The sequence below is a fragment of the Dermochelys coriacea genome, chromosome 5 (assembly GCF_009764565.3).
Source record: "Dermochelys coriacea isolate rDerCor1 chromosome 5, rDerCor1.pri.v4, whole genome shotgun sequence".
In the NCBI taxonomy this organism is placed as follows: Eukaryota; Metazoa; Chordata; order Testudines; family Dermochelyidae; genus Dermochelys; species Dermochelys coriacea.
Window position 1 is genome coordinate 106,614,656 of NC_050072.1, and position 14,135 is coordinate 106,628,790.

The 14,135-nt window shown below is 43.7% G+C and overlaps 1 protein-coding gene across 50 annotated transcripts in view; it reads right to left on the minus strand.

Annotated features, from left to right (window-relative positions):
- The window catches only part of PTPRD (protein tyrosine phosphatase receptor type D), a 1,712,576-nt gene that overhangs the window by 180,856 nt on the left and 1,517,585 nt on the right, over positions 1-14,135 (minus strand). For all 50 annotated transcript variants that reach the window (XM_043515489.1, XM_043515496.1, XM_043515490.1 and 47 more), the window contains one exon: positions 2,310-2,443. In XM_043515489.1, coding sequence (XP_043371424.1) covers positions 2,310-2,443 — 134 coding nt within the window. The remainder of the gene's footprint in view (positions 1-2,309; positions 2,444-14,135) is intronic.

Sequence of the window (14,135 nt, forward strand, 5' to 3'; positions counted from 1 at the left end):
TGGGATGGGTGATCTTGGAATTAAGGATAGCCTGTAGTTAGCTTTGCATTCAAAATCTTAAGAAGCAAATTCTTCTAAAACTATAAATATTATCAAGGACCTATGATCAGGATGTAGTGCAAGTTTAGGTAGGGGCATATATCTCATATGGAATTAAGAGATAGATCTGGGAACTCTCCTCTTAGCAGTCTTTTTAGTTGCTCAGTGTGTGCTTACATGTCTTCAAAAAGGAAAGGAGTACTTGTGGCACCTTAGAGGCTAACAAATTTATTTGAGCATAAGCTTTCGTGAGCTACAGCTCACTTCATCGGATGCATTTGGTGGAAAATACAGAGGGGAGATTGATATACACACACAGAGAACATGAAACAACGGGTTTACCCGTTCTCTGTGTGTGTATATCAATCTCCCCTCTGTATTTTCCACCAAATGCATCCGATGAAGTGAGCTGTAGTTCACGAAAGCTTATGCTCAAATAAATTTGTTAGTCTCTAAGGTGCCACAAGTACTCCTTTTCTTTTTGTGAATACAGACTAACACGGCTGCTACTCTGAAACCTACATGTCTTCAGTACACGTGAAGAATTTCTATAAACTTAAACTCAGTGAAGTAGCAGTAACCAGCTTTTTTACTGAACCAGCAGTAACCCAAAACAGCAACAAGATAGTGATGCAGGAGGGCACTGACATATCTAGCACTCTCTCGCTGTCTCCTGTGATCACCACTCTCATTGGAAATCAGCTTTATACAATTGAACAGAAAAAATAAGAAGAGACTTTTTTTTAAAAAAGATTGATTTAGTGTAGCCAAATAAACATTTAAAATGCTAATTGTTTATAAAGAGCAAACAACATCTAAAAAAGGCATTTGATGATTAGAAAAAATGTATTTTTTCCTGAAGCACACTGAAAAGTATCAATTACCATGTTTTAAAAGATTCTCATTTATTGACTAACAGAAACAAGTATTCATTATGGGTGAAATCCTGGCCCAATTGACTGCAGTGGGGCTGGGATTTCTTCCTGCGTGATTCCTAAGAGCCAGGTGAACTCCATGCCCTGGAGGCAGTACAGTGTTGGACAGCCCCAACTAGCATTACCCCTTTGGAACTGGGAGCAACCTCCATGCCTGCCTTTCCATGAACACCCATAAAGCTTCCCTTGGCCAGTAGCCACAGAGCCTGCTGGTAATAGTGCTCACAATCTGCCATCAAGCTGGTTGCTCTGTTTAACAATCACCACTCTGCACTTTAAGTGTGTGGTGGTGTGTGTGGGGGGGAGGTTGTCTGGCTGGCCGGGAGAAGAGGACAATGCTTTCTGGCTTGGGGGAGGAGGGGAGACGTAAAACTGCTGGAAAAGCAGTCAGCATGGTGGATGACTCACCACCTAGGAATGAGGGGTTTAAAAAGGTCAGCTGGGCCTGGCCCCTCCCCTCATTCACTTGGAACAGGTTGGTTAGCACCCATCCTCCCTCCCTATTTAGGTCAGAAATATGCCAGGTGTTTAGCTATATCTGCTGTGGGCATTATGCTATCCGCTCCGTTAAGGGGGGCTGGGAAGGAATTTTTCCCATACCACCATATTGGCCAAGTGCAGTGGGGGGGTTTTGCCTTCCTCGCAGCAGGTTCAGGTGGGCTCTGTTCGTGCATTGCATGACGGGCAGTAGGCCATATGTCACAACTCTTTATTTAAGTGTATAGCGGATGTTCAGTGCAGGTACTCCATAAATTAAGACACAAAAGAATGAATAAATGGCTTGGAAAAGGAATTAATGAGAGGTGCTTGGTAATTGAGCAAGCCGGGAGAAGTTCGGGACTCCTCTGATTGGCGGAGCAGGGAGCCAACCCCCCCATCATTATAGTGCACCTTAACCCCTCCTACGAGGGGGGGGGGTCGGTAATGTCTCGGCAAGTGAATTGCTAGAGGGAGCTGGTGTAAGCCCCCCTCCCAGAATTAGCTAGAATTGGAGTCCCAGTAGTGGATCTGCTGGATGGACATAAACGGAAAGGGGGATGGGAGGGGGCGCTAAAAAAAGCACTCTCCTTTCCCCCCCCGCCCATGAATTGTGGGCGTTTTCACCTGCACTGCACATTTTATCCGCCAGGTTAGTCCCAGACATCTAATAATAAAGTTGCGGCCTGATTAAACCCATATCTAATGTCTCCTGTCATTCTTTCGGCATAACCAGACAAACCATTTAATATCAACATTCTCATATAACAGGAAATCAGCTAAGCTTGTACTTCTAAACCATTGCAGCCTTTGATGTCTTATTCCATTAAAAAAAAAAGTGAGTAAATTTTCATTTACCTCTTCACCCTGGTCCCCATCTTTGTAAACCAGTTCATAGCTGGAAATAGTGTCAGAGCGGGGAGGGGTCCAAGAAAGTAATATGCTTGTTTCAGATTCAGGTTCTGCTTTGAAGTTCAGCGGTTGCCCTGGAACTAAAGGGGAAAGTTATACAGTGTTACCCCCTATTTATTTCTTTTGTTCAATACTTATTATTCAAATATTTTCAATTGCAGTACTTGGCACAATACTGTCCTTTGTTTTAATTACTGAACTTAAACAGCTAAATGATGCAGTTGAACTAAGAAATAGGTACACAGCAAAAAAAGTATACTGTAATATAATGATATTACCAACTTACATTTTATCCTAAATTATTTCAAAGTTCCTCAGAAACTATACACAAAGAAACGATATACAAACCACAGAAATGCTGCCATCCTACAAGTGGACTACTGACACCTGTTTAACAGCTTACAGCAGTGGCTCTCAACCTCTCCAGACTACTGAACCTGTTTTAGGAGTCTGATTTGTCTTGCATACTCCCAAGTTTCATCTCACTTCAAAACTACTTGCTTACAAAGTCACACATAAAAATACAAAAGTATTGCAAATCACAAGTACTGTAAAATTGCTTACTTTCTCATTTTTACCATATAATTATAAAATAAATCAATTGGAATATAAATATTATATTTATATTTCAGTGTACAGTATATAGAAGAGTATAAAACATGTCATTGTCTGTATGAAATTTTAGTTTGTTTTGACTCCACTAATGCTTTTTATGTAGCCTGTTGTAAAATTAGGCAAAAATCTAGATGAGTTGATGTAGCCCCTGGAAGACCTCTGCGTAATCCTCCGGGGTATGTGTGTCCCTGTATGTTGAGAACCGCTGGCTTACAGTAATACTACTCGAAAAATTTAGGACTGGATCTAAAGACTATCATAGTAACTGAAACTGCTTATGTGAACTGTGGCAAAAAAAGTTACGTATGAAATAAAGTAAGTTATATACAAGATGAAGAAAAAATCTTCCAAAAAAGAGCTAAGGCCTTTATAGATAATTCCAAATGCAAAACAAGTTTGCTAAACTAGCAAGCAATTAAGTTATTAAACATATCCTTGTCTTTAAGAAGGCGCTTACACACTGAAAAGCTGACTTATGCTATATGCAAAAAGAAAAGGAGTACTTGTGGCACCTTAGAGACTAACAAATTTATTTGAGCATAAGCTTTTGTGAGCTGCAGCTCACTTCATCAGGTGCATTCAGTGGAAAATACAGTGGGGAGATTTATATACACACACAGAGAACATGAAACAATGGGTTTTATCATACACACTGTAAGGAGAGTGATCACTTAAGATGAGCTATTACCAGCGGGGGGTGGAGGGGGAAGGAAGAAAACCTTTTGTGGTGATCATCAAGGTGGGCCATTTCCAGCAGTTGACAAGAACATCTGAGGAATAGTGGCGGGTTGGGGGGGGAATAACATATGGAAATAGTTTTACTTTGTGTAATAACCCATCCACTCCCAGTCTCTGTCTGAGGAATTGGAGCAAATGCGGTTGTATCGTAGAGCTTGGATGTAGACAATGGAGCGTGTGGTGTGGTCTGGATGAAAGCTGGAGACATGTAGGTAGGAATAGCGGTCAGTAGGTTTCCGGTATAGGGTGGTGTTTATGCGAGCATCACTTATTAGCACCATAGTGTCCAGGAAGTGGATCTCGTGTGGACTGGTCCAGGCTGAGGTTGATGGTGGGATGGAAATTGTTGAAATCCTGGTGGAATTCCTCAAGGGCTTCTTTTCCATGGGTCCAGATGATGAAGATGTCATCAATATAGCGCAAGTAGAGTAGGGGCATTAGGGGACGAGAGCTGAGGAAGCGTTGTTCTAAGTCAGCCATAAAAAGGTTGGCATACTGTGGGGTCATGCGGGTACCCATCGCAGTGCCGCTGATTTGAAGGTATACATTGTCCCCAAATGTGAAATAGTTATGGGTGAGGACAAAGTCACAAAGTTCAGCCACCAGGTTTGCCGTGACATTATCGAGGCTACTGTTCCTGACGGCTTGTAGTCCATCTTTGTGTGGAATGTTGGTGTAGAGGGCTTCTACATCCATAGTGCCCAGGATGGTGTTTTTAGGAAGATCACCGATGGATTGTAGTTTCCTCAGGAAATCAGTGGTGTCTCGAAGATAGCTGGGAGTGCTGGTAGCGTAGGGCCTGAAGAGGGAGTCTGCATAGCCAGACAATCCTGCTGTCAGGGTGCCAATGCCTGGGGCATCCAGGATTTCCAGGTTTATGGATCTTGGGTAGCAGATAGAATACCCCAGGTCAGGGTTCCAGGGGTGTGTCTGTGCGGATTTGTTCTTGTGCTTTTTCAGTTTTTTGGAGTTTCTTGAGCAAATGCTGTAGTTTCTTTTGGTAACCCTCAGTGGGATCAGAGGGTAATGACTTGTAGAAGGTGGTGTTGGAGAGCTGCCTAGTAGCCTCTTGTTCATATTCTGATCCATTCATGATGACGACAGCACCTCCTTTGTCAGCCTTTTTGATTATGATGTCAGAGTTGTTTCTGAGGCTGTGGATGGCATTGTGTTCTGCACGGTTGAGGTTATGGGGCAAGTGATGCTGCTTTAGCACTATTTCAGCCCATGCACGTTGGCGGAAGCACTCTATGTAGAAGTCCAGTCTGTTGTTTCGACCTTCAGGAGGAGTCCACCCTGAATCCTTCTTTTTGTAGTGTTGGTAGGAAGGTCTCTGTGGGTTAGTATGTTGTTCAGAGGTGTGTTGGAAATATTCCTTGAGCCGGAGATGTCGAAAATAGGATTCTAGGTCACCACAGAACTGTATCATGTTCGTGGGGGTGGAGGGGCGAAAGGAGAGGCCACGACATAGGACAGATTCTTCTGCTGGGCTAAGAGTATAGTTGGATAGATTAACAATATTGCTGGGTGGTTTAAGGGAACCACTGTTGTGGCCCCTTGTGGCATGTAGTAGTTTAGATAGTTTAGTGTCCTTTTTCTTTTGTAGAGAAGCAAAGTGTGTGTTGTAAATGGCTTGTCTAGTTTTTGTAAAGTCCAGCCACGAGGAAGTTTGTGTGGAAGGTTGTTTTTTTATGAGAGTATCCAGTTTTGAGAGCTCATTCTTAATCTTTCCCTGTTTGCTGTAGAGGATGTTGATCAGGTGGTTCCACAGTTTCTTTGAGAGTGTGTGGCACAAGCTGTCAGCATAGTCTGTGTGGTATGTAGATTGTAATGGATTTTTTACCTTCATTCCTTTTGGTACGATGTCCATCTGTTTGCATTTGGAGAGGAAGATCATGTCTGTCTGTATCTGTACGAGTTTTTTCATGAAGTTGATAGATTTCCACTCCATACGGCTAAATTCAGTGCCTTGCATAATGACAGGTTTCAGAGTAGCAGCCGTGTTAGTCTGTATTCGCAAAAAGAAAAGGAGTACTTGTGGCACCTTAGAGACTAACAAATTTATTTGAGCATAAGCTTTCGTGAGCTACAGCTCACTTCATCGGATGCATTCAGTGGAAAATACAGTGGGGAGATTTATATACACACACACAGAGAAAATGAAACAATGGGTTTTATCATATAAATCTCCCCACTGTATTTTCCACTGAATGCATCCAATGAAATGAGCTGTAGCTCACGAAAGCTTATGCTCAAATAAGTTTGTTAGTCTCTAAAGTGCCACAAGTACTCCTTTTCTTTTTGCGAATACAGACTAACACGGCTGCTACTCTGAAGCCTGTTATTATGCTATATGGTTACTCTTCAAAATGGCATCCTGAGGTGCCATGTTTCTTTCTTGCCGATTAACATCTTTAACTATTTTTCTCAGTTTTCTAGCAATTAGATGATTTTTCTCCCTCAAAATGCAACTTTGAATCTGATAGATAAGAGGGTGGGGTGGTGGAAGAGACATTTTCTGGCTCATGTGTCATTTGTCATAAGCGTTATTCAGGCCACAATCTACTGTCAGTTGCACATGTGCATCTCCACTGAAGACTATGGGGTTACACAAGTGTAAACGAGGGCAGAATTTGTCTTTACCGTTAGAACATAGGCAATAACTTTGGCACCCAAGTTTGAAAATATTTGGTTATGATTTTTATTGAGAATGCATGAATCACAACAGACTACAAGCTCACTCTTCCATTGTTGTGCTGGTGTTGCAGGAATAAAAAGTAGCGCACACTTCTTTGGTCAGAAAAATAATCAGCTATTATTCTCAATACACACGGAGCAGCTGTGGTAAGTAAGGTCATAATAATAATAATAATACAGATAATAGTTTTTCATAATCCTTTTTCAGAGTAGGACTGCATTGTAAATTAAAGTACTTTTTTTTTGTACAGCCACAGAAAAGGAGGAACTAGCCCATCAGGGAACAAAAATAAAATTTACTTGTTTGTAGTACTTAGCCTTTGCAGATTTTTAGGTGCTGCAAGGAAACATTGGAGCTTTGGAGTTCAGAAAGCCATTTGGACTTATGATAACCTGTTGGATACAATAGCTAGGATTTGACTTCTAAGTTTTAAATAAGTAGACTGACAACTAACAAGAAATGTAAATTTGCCTGTATAGACTTTTAATAGCTTGTAATTGCCTACCGTTAGTCCCCTCTGAAATAAACAGGACAAATAGAAAGACAAGATGGGAGAAAAAAAATCTTCTCTCCCACTCTGAAGAAATGTGTCAGAGTGAATAATAATCCAATGTAACTATATATCTTCAGAGAACAAGAATAAAAGCAGAGTAATTAACTTTTTCTTGAAAAGATACCTGGTGTAATAAATGACCACTGAGTGGATATTAAAAAGCTCCAAGGATGTCTTTGAAAAATACCGATATAAGATGTACAAAGGGAAACCATGGCAAATAATGACAAATCACTGTAAGTACGTAATTAGCAATAGAACCATTTTAATGGGAAATACAAATTTGAAGCAAGGTGCTAGGAGAATTGGACTATTTCTGACTTGGAAAAAGGTTCTGTAATACCATCTTGTATTACGATCATGATGCTGAGTCCAAGTCATATTGTTGCATAAATGTATGCAGAGCTCCATATGGCTGCCTAACAACACTCTTGGATAGGAACCAACTGGAAGCGGTGATAGTTGCAATTTGCCTCCTACTAAATATGGCTTAAAGTGACTTTGAAGTTGTACTGTCGGCCTGCCAAAGCATAATAATGAGCCATGGAGTTCAGAAAGCCATTTGGACATATTTCTTTTTGACATGGATTGTCCCACGTGTAATTGTATCAAATGAAGCAAAAAGACAAGTGGACACTCATCGGGACTTTGCCTGCTCTACAAAACAAAAAGGTATGAAACAGTACTATCAGACTTATGGAAAAGTGTTTCACTTGGATGAGCATGAATATTGGGAAGAATATTGGCAGAGTAACTGAGCAATTATGGTGTAATTCCAATGCCATATTTGGCTGGAATCTAGGGAGAGTCAGTAACATCACCTTGTCCTTGTGGGACTTTATGTAAAATAGATTAGAGTCCCTAAAGCCTTATGATCATTTCCCGTGTGAGGTGGAGTTGCTGCCACAAAGAATAAAATTAACCATGTTAGAAATTCCACCTCACCATTATGGTGAGGTTCAAAAGGAGATCTCATCAACTGTGTGAGGCCAACATAGCTATCTCATGATATTAGGAAGATGGAAGATTTTAGAAGAAATAAACTATTCAAAATCTGAACCACACAGATTAACTTTCTTTCTCCAAACTTATGAAAGGCCAAAACAACTCCATAAGAGATGCTGTCTATAATCTAACTGACAGCTGCAGAAAATAATCAAGCAGTTTTTGCACAGGAGAAATCAAGTAATCCACTCAGGTCCTGAATTTTCTCCACTTAAATCTGCACAATTTCCTTGAAGTTTCCTGTGAAGGTAGGAAAACTAAACAGAACAAGGAAGCCATGCCAACTGGTAAAACATTCCTAGGATGGGATGGAGAAAGGTTTCTTGGTTCTCAGTGATCATATGTTGTGAGACACTCATCGCCAACATCTCTCTCCTCAAGGATTTCTCCTTGAAGTCCTTGTTTACTATCTTAAAGCTGGGATTTACTTAAAATGTCATGGGACGCCAACCAGGTAGTGAAGCTTAACTCCACCTGTTTTATTAGTTTGTGGCAGATATTTTCCATTTGTACTCAGGCAATGTCTGAAATTGTTTTTTGGTGGGGGGGGAGGAAGCGGGAAGGGTTGGCTTCTACACAACTCCACAACAAAACAGAAGGAGCTACAACAAACAACTAAACCAAAACCAGTACAATACTGCTAGTAATACTTGTAGGAATGAATCAAAGCCTCAAGATGTTGCATAAGCACAGCCCAAATTGAGTACAAATTAAAAAATACAGTAACTTTTCTGCTCATTTCAGGAATGTCACTGTAACACATACATGGCCCCTCTTTAGCCCAGAAAAAATGGTGCTCAGCAGTAGCTATGCAAACAGGAACCAAGCTGCATGAGCAGATATCTACAGCTTCTGATCTCCTTCACAGATGAAAAAGCAACTAAAGAGAGGCAGTTACAGGCTGTGGAACCTGTGCAGGTTGCCTTGCTCCTACTGCTGGGGTGTGTTCTACAACATAGAACGAAAGGCTAAACCAAATCCAACTTGTCACATTGCATGATCATCACACAGAGTGGGGATTTTTTTTACAGCACAGGTATTTTTGGTGAAAAAAACATTTCAATAGCATCTTTTATCCAATGATTTCCAAGTGCCCTACAAACATTAATTAAGATTCTTAACTTCACTGTGAAGTATATATATTCTTATTCTTATGTTATATAGAAGAAACAGACACAGAGGTTGTTAGGTAACTTACACAAGATCACACAGTGATTCATTGACAAAGCAGGTTGTAGAATCAAGAATTAACGGATATCCAGATCCATCCTCTAAACTAGATCAGGGGTGAGCAAACTTTTTGGCCCAAGGGCCACATCTGGGAATAGAAATTGTATGGCAGGTCATGAATGCTCACAAAATTGAGGTTGGGGTACGGAAGGGGGTGAGGGCTCTGGTTAGGGGTGTGGGCTCCAGAGTGGGGCCAGAAATGAGGAGTTCAGGGTGTGGGAGGGGACTCCAGGCTGGGGAGGGGGAGTAGGGCGCAGGGGGTGGTGAGGGCTCTGGCTAGGGTTGTGGGCTCCGGGGTGGGGCTGGCGATGAGGAGTTTGGGGTGCAGGAGGGTGCTCCAGCCTGGGACCGAGAGGTTCGGAGGGAAGGAAGGGGATCAGGGCTGGACCAGAGGGTTGGGGTAAGGTGAGAGGCTCAGGAGTGCAGGCTCTGGGCAGTGCTTACCTCAAGCGGCTCCCGGAAGCAGCGGCATGTCTCTTCTCCGGATCCTACGCAGAGGCGCAGCCAGGCAGCTCTGAATGCTGCACCGTCCACAGGCACCGCCCCTGCAGTGACCATTGGCTGTGGTTCCCACTTATGGAAAAGTGCTTCACTTGGATGAGCATGAATTGCCTCTGGTTCCCAGCCAATGGGAGCTGTGGGGGCGGTGCTTGGGGTGGGGTCAGCATGCAGAATGGAGGCCCCTGGCTGCCCCTACGCATAGGAGCCAAAGGGGGATCATGCCGCTGCTTCCAGGAGCCGCATAGAGCAGCCCCTGACCCCACTCCTTGGCTGGAGTGCCAGAACGGGGCAAGATTAAAATGGCTGGTGGCCCGGATCTGGCCTGAGGACCATAGTTTGCCCACCCCTGCTCTAGATCATGGTTCCTATCCTGGTCCTTTGTACATGTGGAAGCACGACCAGAAGCAAACATAGAAAGCAGCGTGATTCTTAGAGAAGCAGCTTAGGAGTCAGAGGTTCTGGAAGTGGGCATGGAGGAGTTAACAGGAGAAGTTACAAGCTGAGTGGAGTTGGAAAGGGCCAAGATTTTGTGTTTGCTGAGACTTTCATAAAGTTGTTCCTAAGAAGCCCTTATAGTTTAGGAATAAACATTTTTTCTTTTTTTGTCACTTGATATCCATTTTTGTTAAAATAGCACATTCTCTCTGCACAGTACACAAGGTAATTAAAAATAAACAAAGATAGTTTATTAATCCTGTGTCTGCGTCTACTCTCTCTCAACACAGAAGTAACTTATGTAAATAAGCCTGGAGGTTTCTGACTCCTTAGAATTCTACAGTTTTAAACCTAGAGTGATAATATTGAAGAATAATTAACTAGTTAAAAAGTGTAAATGTGCAGTGCATTTTGTCAAAAATCTCAAAACCTGTAAACCAACTGCTGTAGAAGTTAATAAACAACTAACAATGCTAAAGTGCAATAAAAATACGATGGTACAAACTCAAAAATATATTAAACATTTACTTGTAGGAAAATAGTTTGATGATTGAAAAAAAAAAACAGGAGAGCTATTCCTGGGAGTGTTTATGGTATATGGTCAGTTTAATTCTATCAATGCAGTGAAGTTATCTTATAGGTATTTCACAGTGCCCTCTCCCGTACTCAAGTTAAAGGTCCACAGTAACCTATGCTTTGCATTTCCAGCATTCTTTATAGTATTTTACATTACAAGGCTCAAATTCCCTATTTATTCAGTGTCTCAAGGCAGGTATATTTTTGAGTAGGTCACTTTAAAAAAAAATACATACCTGCCCAGTGGGTCACTTTATTCAAGTTGAAGGAAGGTGAGTAAGGGAAGTGAATATCAAGGAAGGAAGTGGGGATGCAAATAAAGCATGCATGCAAAGAATGAATTGAGCAGGAGGATAGAAAAATAACATAAACGGAATGAGAGGTCAGAGATAGCACAAGAAGAGAGTGAAGAAAACAGAGCAAGAAGAGAATGCTGCCATGGCTTGTAAAACAAAAGTACACATTTTCAGTTTAAAATAAAAAAAAATAAAAACAGCCTAGAAGAACAAATAAAAGCAAAACAGAAGGGGAAAAGAATAGATTAAAAGGAGGAGAGGAAACACTGAGAAAGAGAAGTGGAGGGACAGAACAGGAGAAGGAAGCTGGAAAATGGAACAGAAGAAGCAATAATATTGTGGCTAGCATGCAAAAACTTGTATAAAGGCCAGGAAATCCATGAGTTTCAGCTCAGAGAATTTCCTGCAGATTGCTGCATTGTGTGTAGGGAATGCTACACCGTAGGATCTGACTGCAGGGGTCTGAGGGTGTGGCCCTCTTCACCTAGGGATACCTTTATATCAGCAGGGTTATCCCTGCAGATATTGAGATATGTAAAAAAAAGCTGGGGTTATCTAAATGGTTACCTTCTGCATTAGGTCCTCTTTCCCACAAGGCAGCATGGCTCTAGGGTGATCAGATGTCCCAATTTTATAGGGACAGTACTGATTTTGGGGTCTTTTTCTTATATAGGCTCCTATAACCCGCCACTCCCTGTCCCAATTTTTCACACTTGCTATCTGGTCGCCCTACATGGATCCCTCATCAGCATTTTATTACTCAGCAATTCCACTGCCAATTTTAGGGAAGATAGCCAGTTTCTATGGCACTATTCTACACTGCACCTCCTTGGTGCTCAGCTGCACCCCCACCCCTCACTCTTAGGGTGTCTGTGTGTTTGCGTCAGGGAAGCCTGGCTGTTTGAAAATAGCCAGAGCCTCGCGAACCAGCTGAGCGGCAGCGAACCAGCGGAGCAGCGGGGACAGCAGAGCAGCTCACAGCAGGAGTTTGCCTGGGACTGGTAAGTATCCGAGTGTGTGTGTTGCTTGCTGAGGAAGTATCCGAGCGTGTTTGCTGATAGGCTGGTGCATGGGGTGTGTTTTCTTGCTGAGAGTATCCGAGCGTGTGTTTGCTGGGAGGGCAGGGAGAGAGCCTGAGTGAGTGTCTGATTGGCTGCTAGCCTGCAGGGGGCGGGCATTAGGGTGTCTGTGTGTTTGCGTCAGGGAAGCCTGGCTGTTTAAAAATAGCCAGAGCCTCGCGAACCAGCTGAGCAGCGGGGACAGCAGAGCAGCTCACAGCAGGAGTTTGCCTGGGAGTTCGCCTGGAGTGAGCCCAGTTAGGCTTACATCTTGCCAACGTCTCTGAGGAAGCTCATAGTAGGTAGGTGATATGGAAGGGGGGGTTCAGCTATTGTGACCTGCACTGGATGTGCCATGTTTGTCTTTCTTCCACAGGACAGAAGCGACTTTGTCTGTACAAAGTGCAAGCTGGTCTCCATATTGGAAGAGAAGATTGAAGGTCTGGAGCAACAGGTAACGACCCTGCGTTGTATACGAGAGACTGAGGATTTTCTGGACCAAACTCAGGATAGCCTTCTAGGGGCACAAAGCTCTAAAGATATAGAGCAGGTTGCACAGAGGAGCCAAGAGGCCAGTGAAGAGCTTGGCAACATGTGACCTCCAGAAGAGGTAAGCGGAATGTCCGGGTTCCAGTAACACAGACACAGGTAACTAACCGCTTTCATGTTCTCTCCACAGGTACCATTGCGGAGAGTGGACCAGATGATATGTCTGGGGGGAGAAAGCAGAAGGAGACCCCGCTGGTTGGGAGGCATGAGATGCGATGTCCTGAGGTTGGGGGTTCCACGACCACCACTCCCAAGAGGAGAAGGCGGGTGGTGGTGGTCGGGGACTCTCTCCTCCGGGGGACTGAGTCATCTATCTGCCGCCCTGACCGGGAAAACCGAGAAGTCTGCTGCTTGCCAGGGGCTAAGATTCGTGATGACGGAGAGACTGCCGAGACTCATCAAGCCCTCGGATCGCTACCCCTTCCTGCTTCTCCACGTGGGCACCAATGATACTGCCAAGAATGACCTTGAGCGGATCACTGCGGACTACGTGGCTCTGGGAAGAAGGATAAAGGAGTTGGAGGCGCAAGTGGTGTTCTCGTCCATCCTCCCCGTGGAAGGAAAAGGCCTGGGTAGGGACCGTCGAATCGTGGAGGTCACGAATGGCTACGCAGGTGGTGTCGGAGAGAAGGCTTTGGATTCTTTGACCATGGGATGGTGTTCCATGAAGGAGGAGTGCTGGGCAGAGACGGGCTCCATCTTACGAAGAGAGGGAAGAACATCTTTGCCAGCAGGCTGGCTAACCTAGTGAGGAGGGCTTTAAACTAGGTTCACCGGGGGAGGAGACCAAAGCCCTGAGGTAAGTGGGAAAGCGGGATACCGGGAGGAAGCACAGGCAGGAATGTCTGAGAGGGGAGGGCTCCTGCCTCATACTGGGAATGAGGGGCGATCAACAGGTTATCTCAAGTGCTTATATACAAATGCACAAAGCCTTGGAAACAAGCAGGGAGAACTGGAGGTCCTGGTGATGTCAAGGAATTATGACGTGATTGGAATAACAGAGACTTGGTGGGATAACTCACATGACTGGAGTACAGTCATGGATGGTTATAAACTGTTCAGGAAGGACAGGCAGGGCAGAAAAGGTGGGGGAGTAGCACTGTATGTAAGGGAGCAGTATGACTGCTCAGAGCTCCGGTACGAAACTGTGGAAAAACCTGAGTGTCTCTGGATTAAGTTTAGAAGTGTGTGCAACAAGAGTGATGTCATGGTGGGAGTCTGCTATAGACCACCGGACCAGGGGGATGAGGTGGATGAGGCTTTCTTCCGGCAACTCACGGAAGCTACTAGATCGCATGCCCTGATTCTCATGGGTGACTTTAATTTTCCTGATATCTGCTGGGAGAGCAATACAGCGGTGCATAGACAATCCAGGAAGTTTTTGGAAAGCGTAGGGGACAATTTCCTGGTGCAAGTGCTAGGGGAGCCAACTAGGGGGAGCGCTTTTCTTGACCTGCTGCTCACAAACCGGGTAGAATTAGTGGGGGAAGCAAAAGTGGATGGGAATCTGGGAGGCAG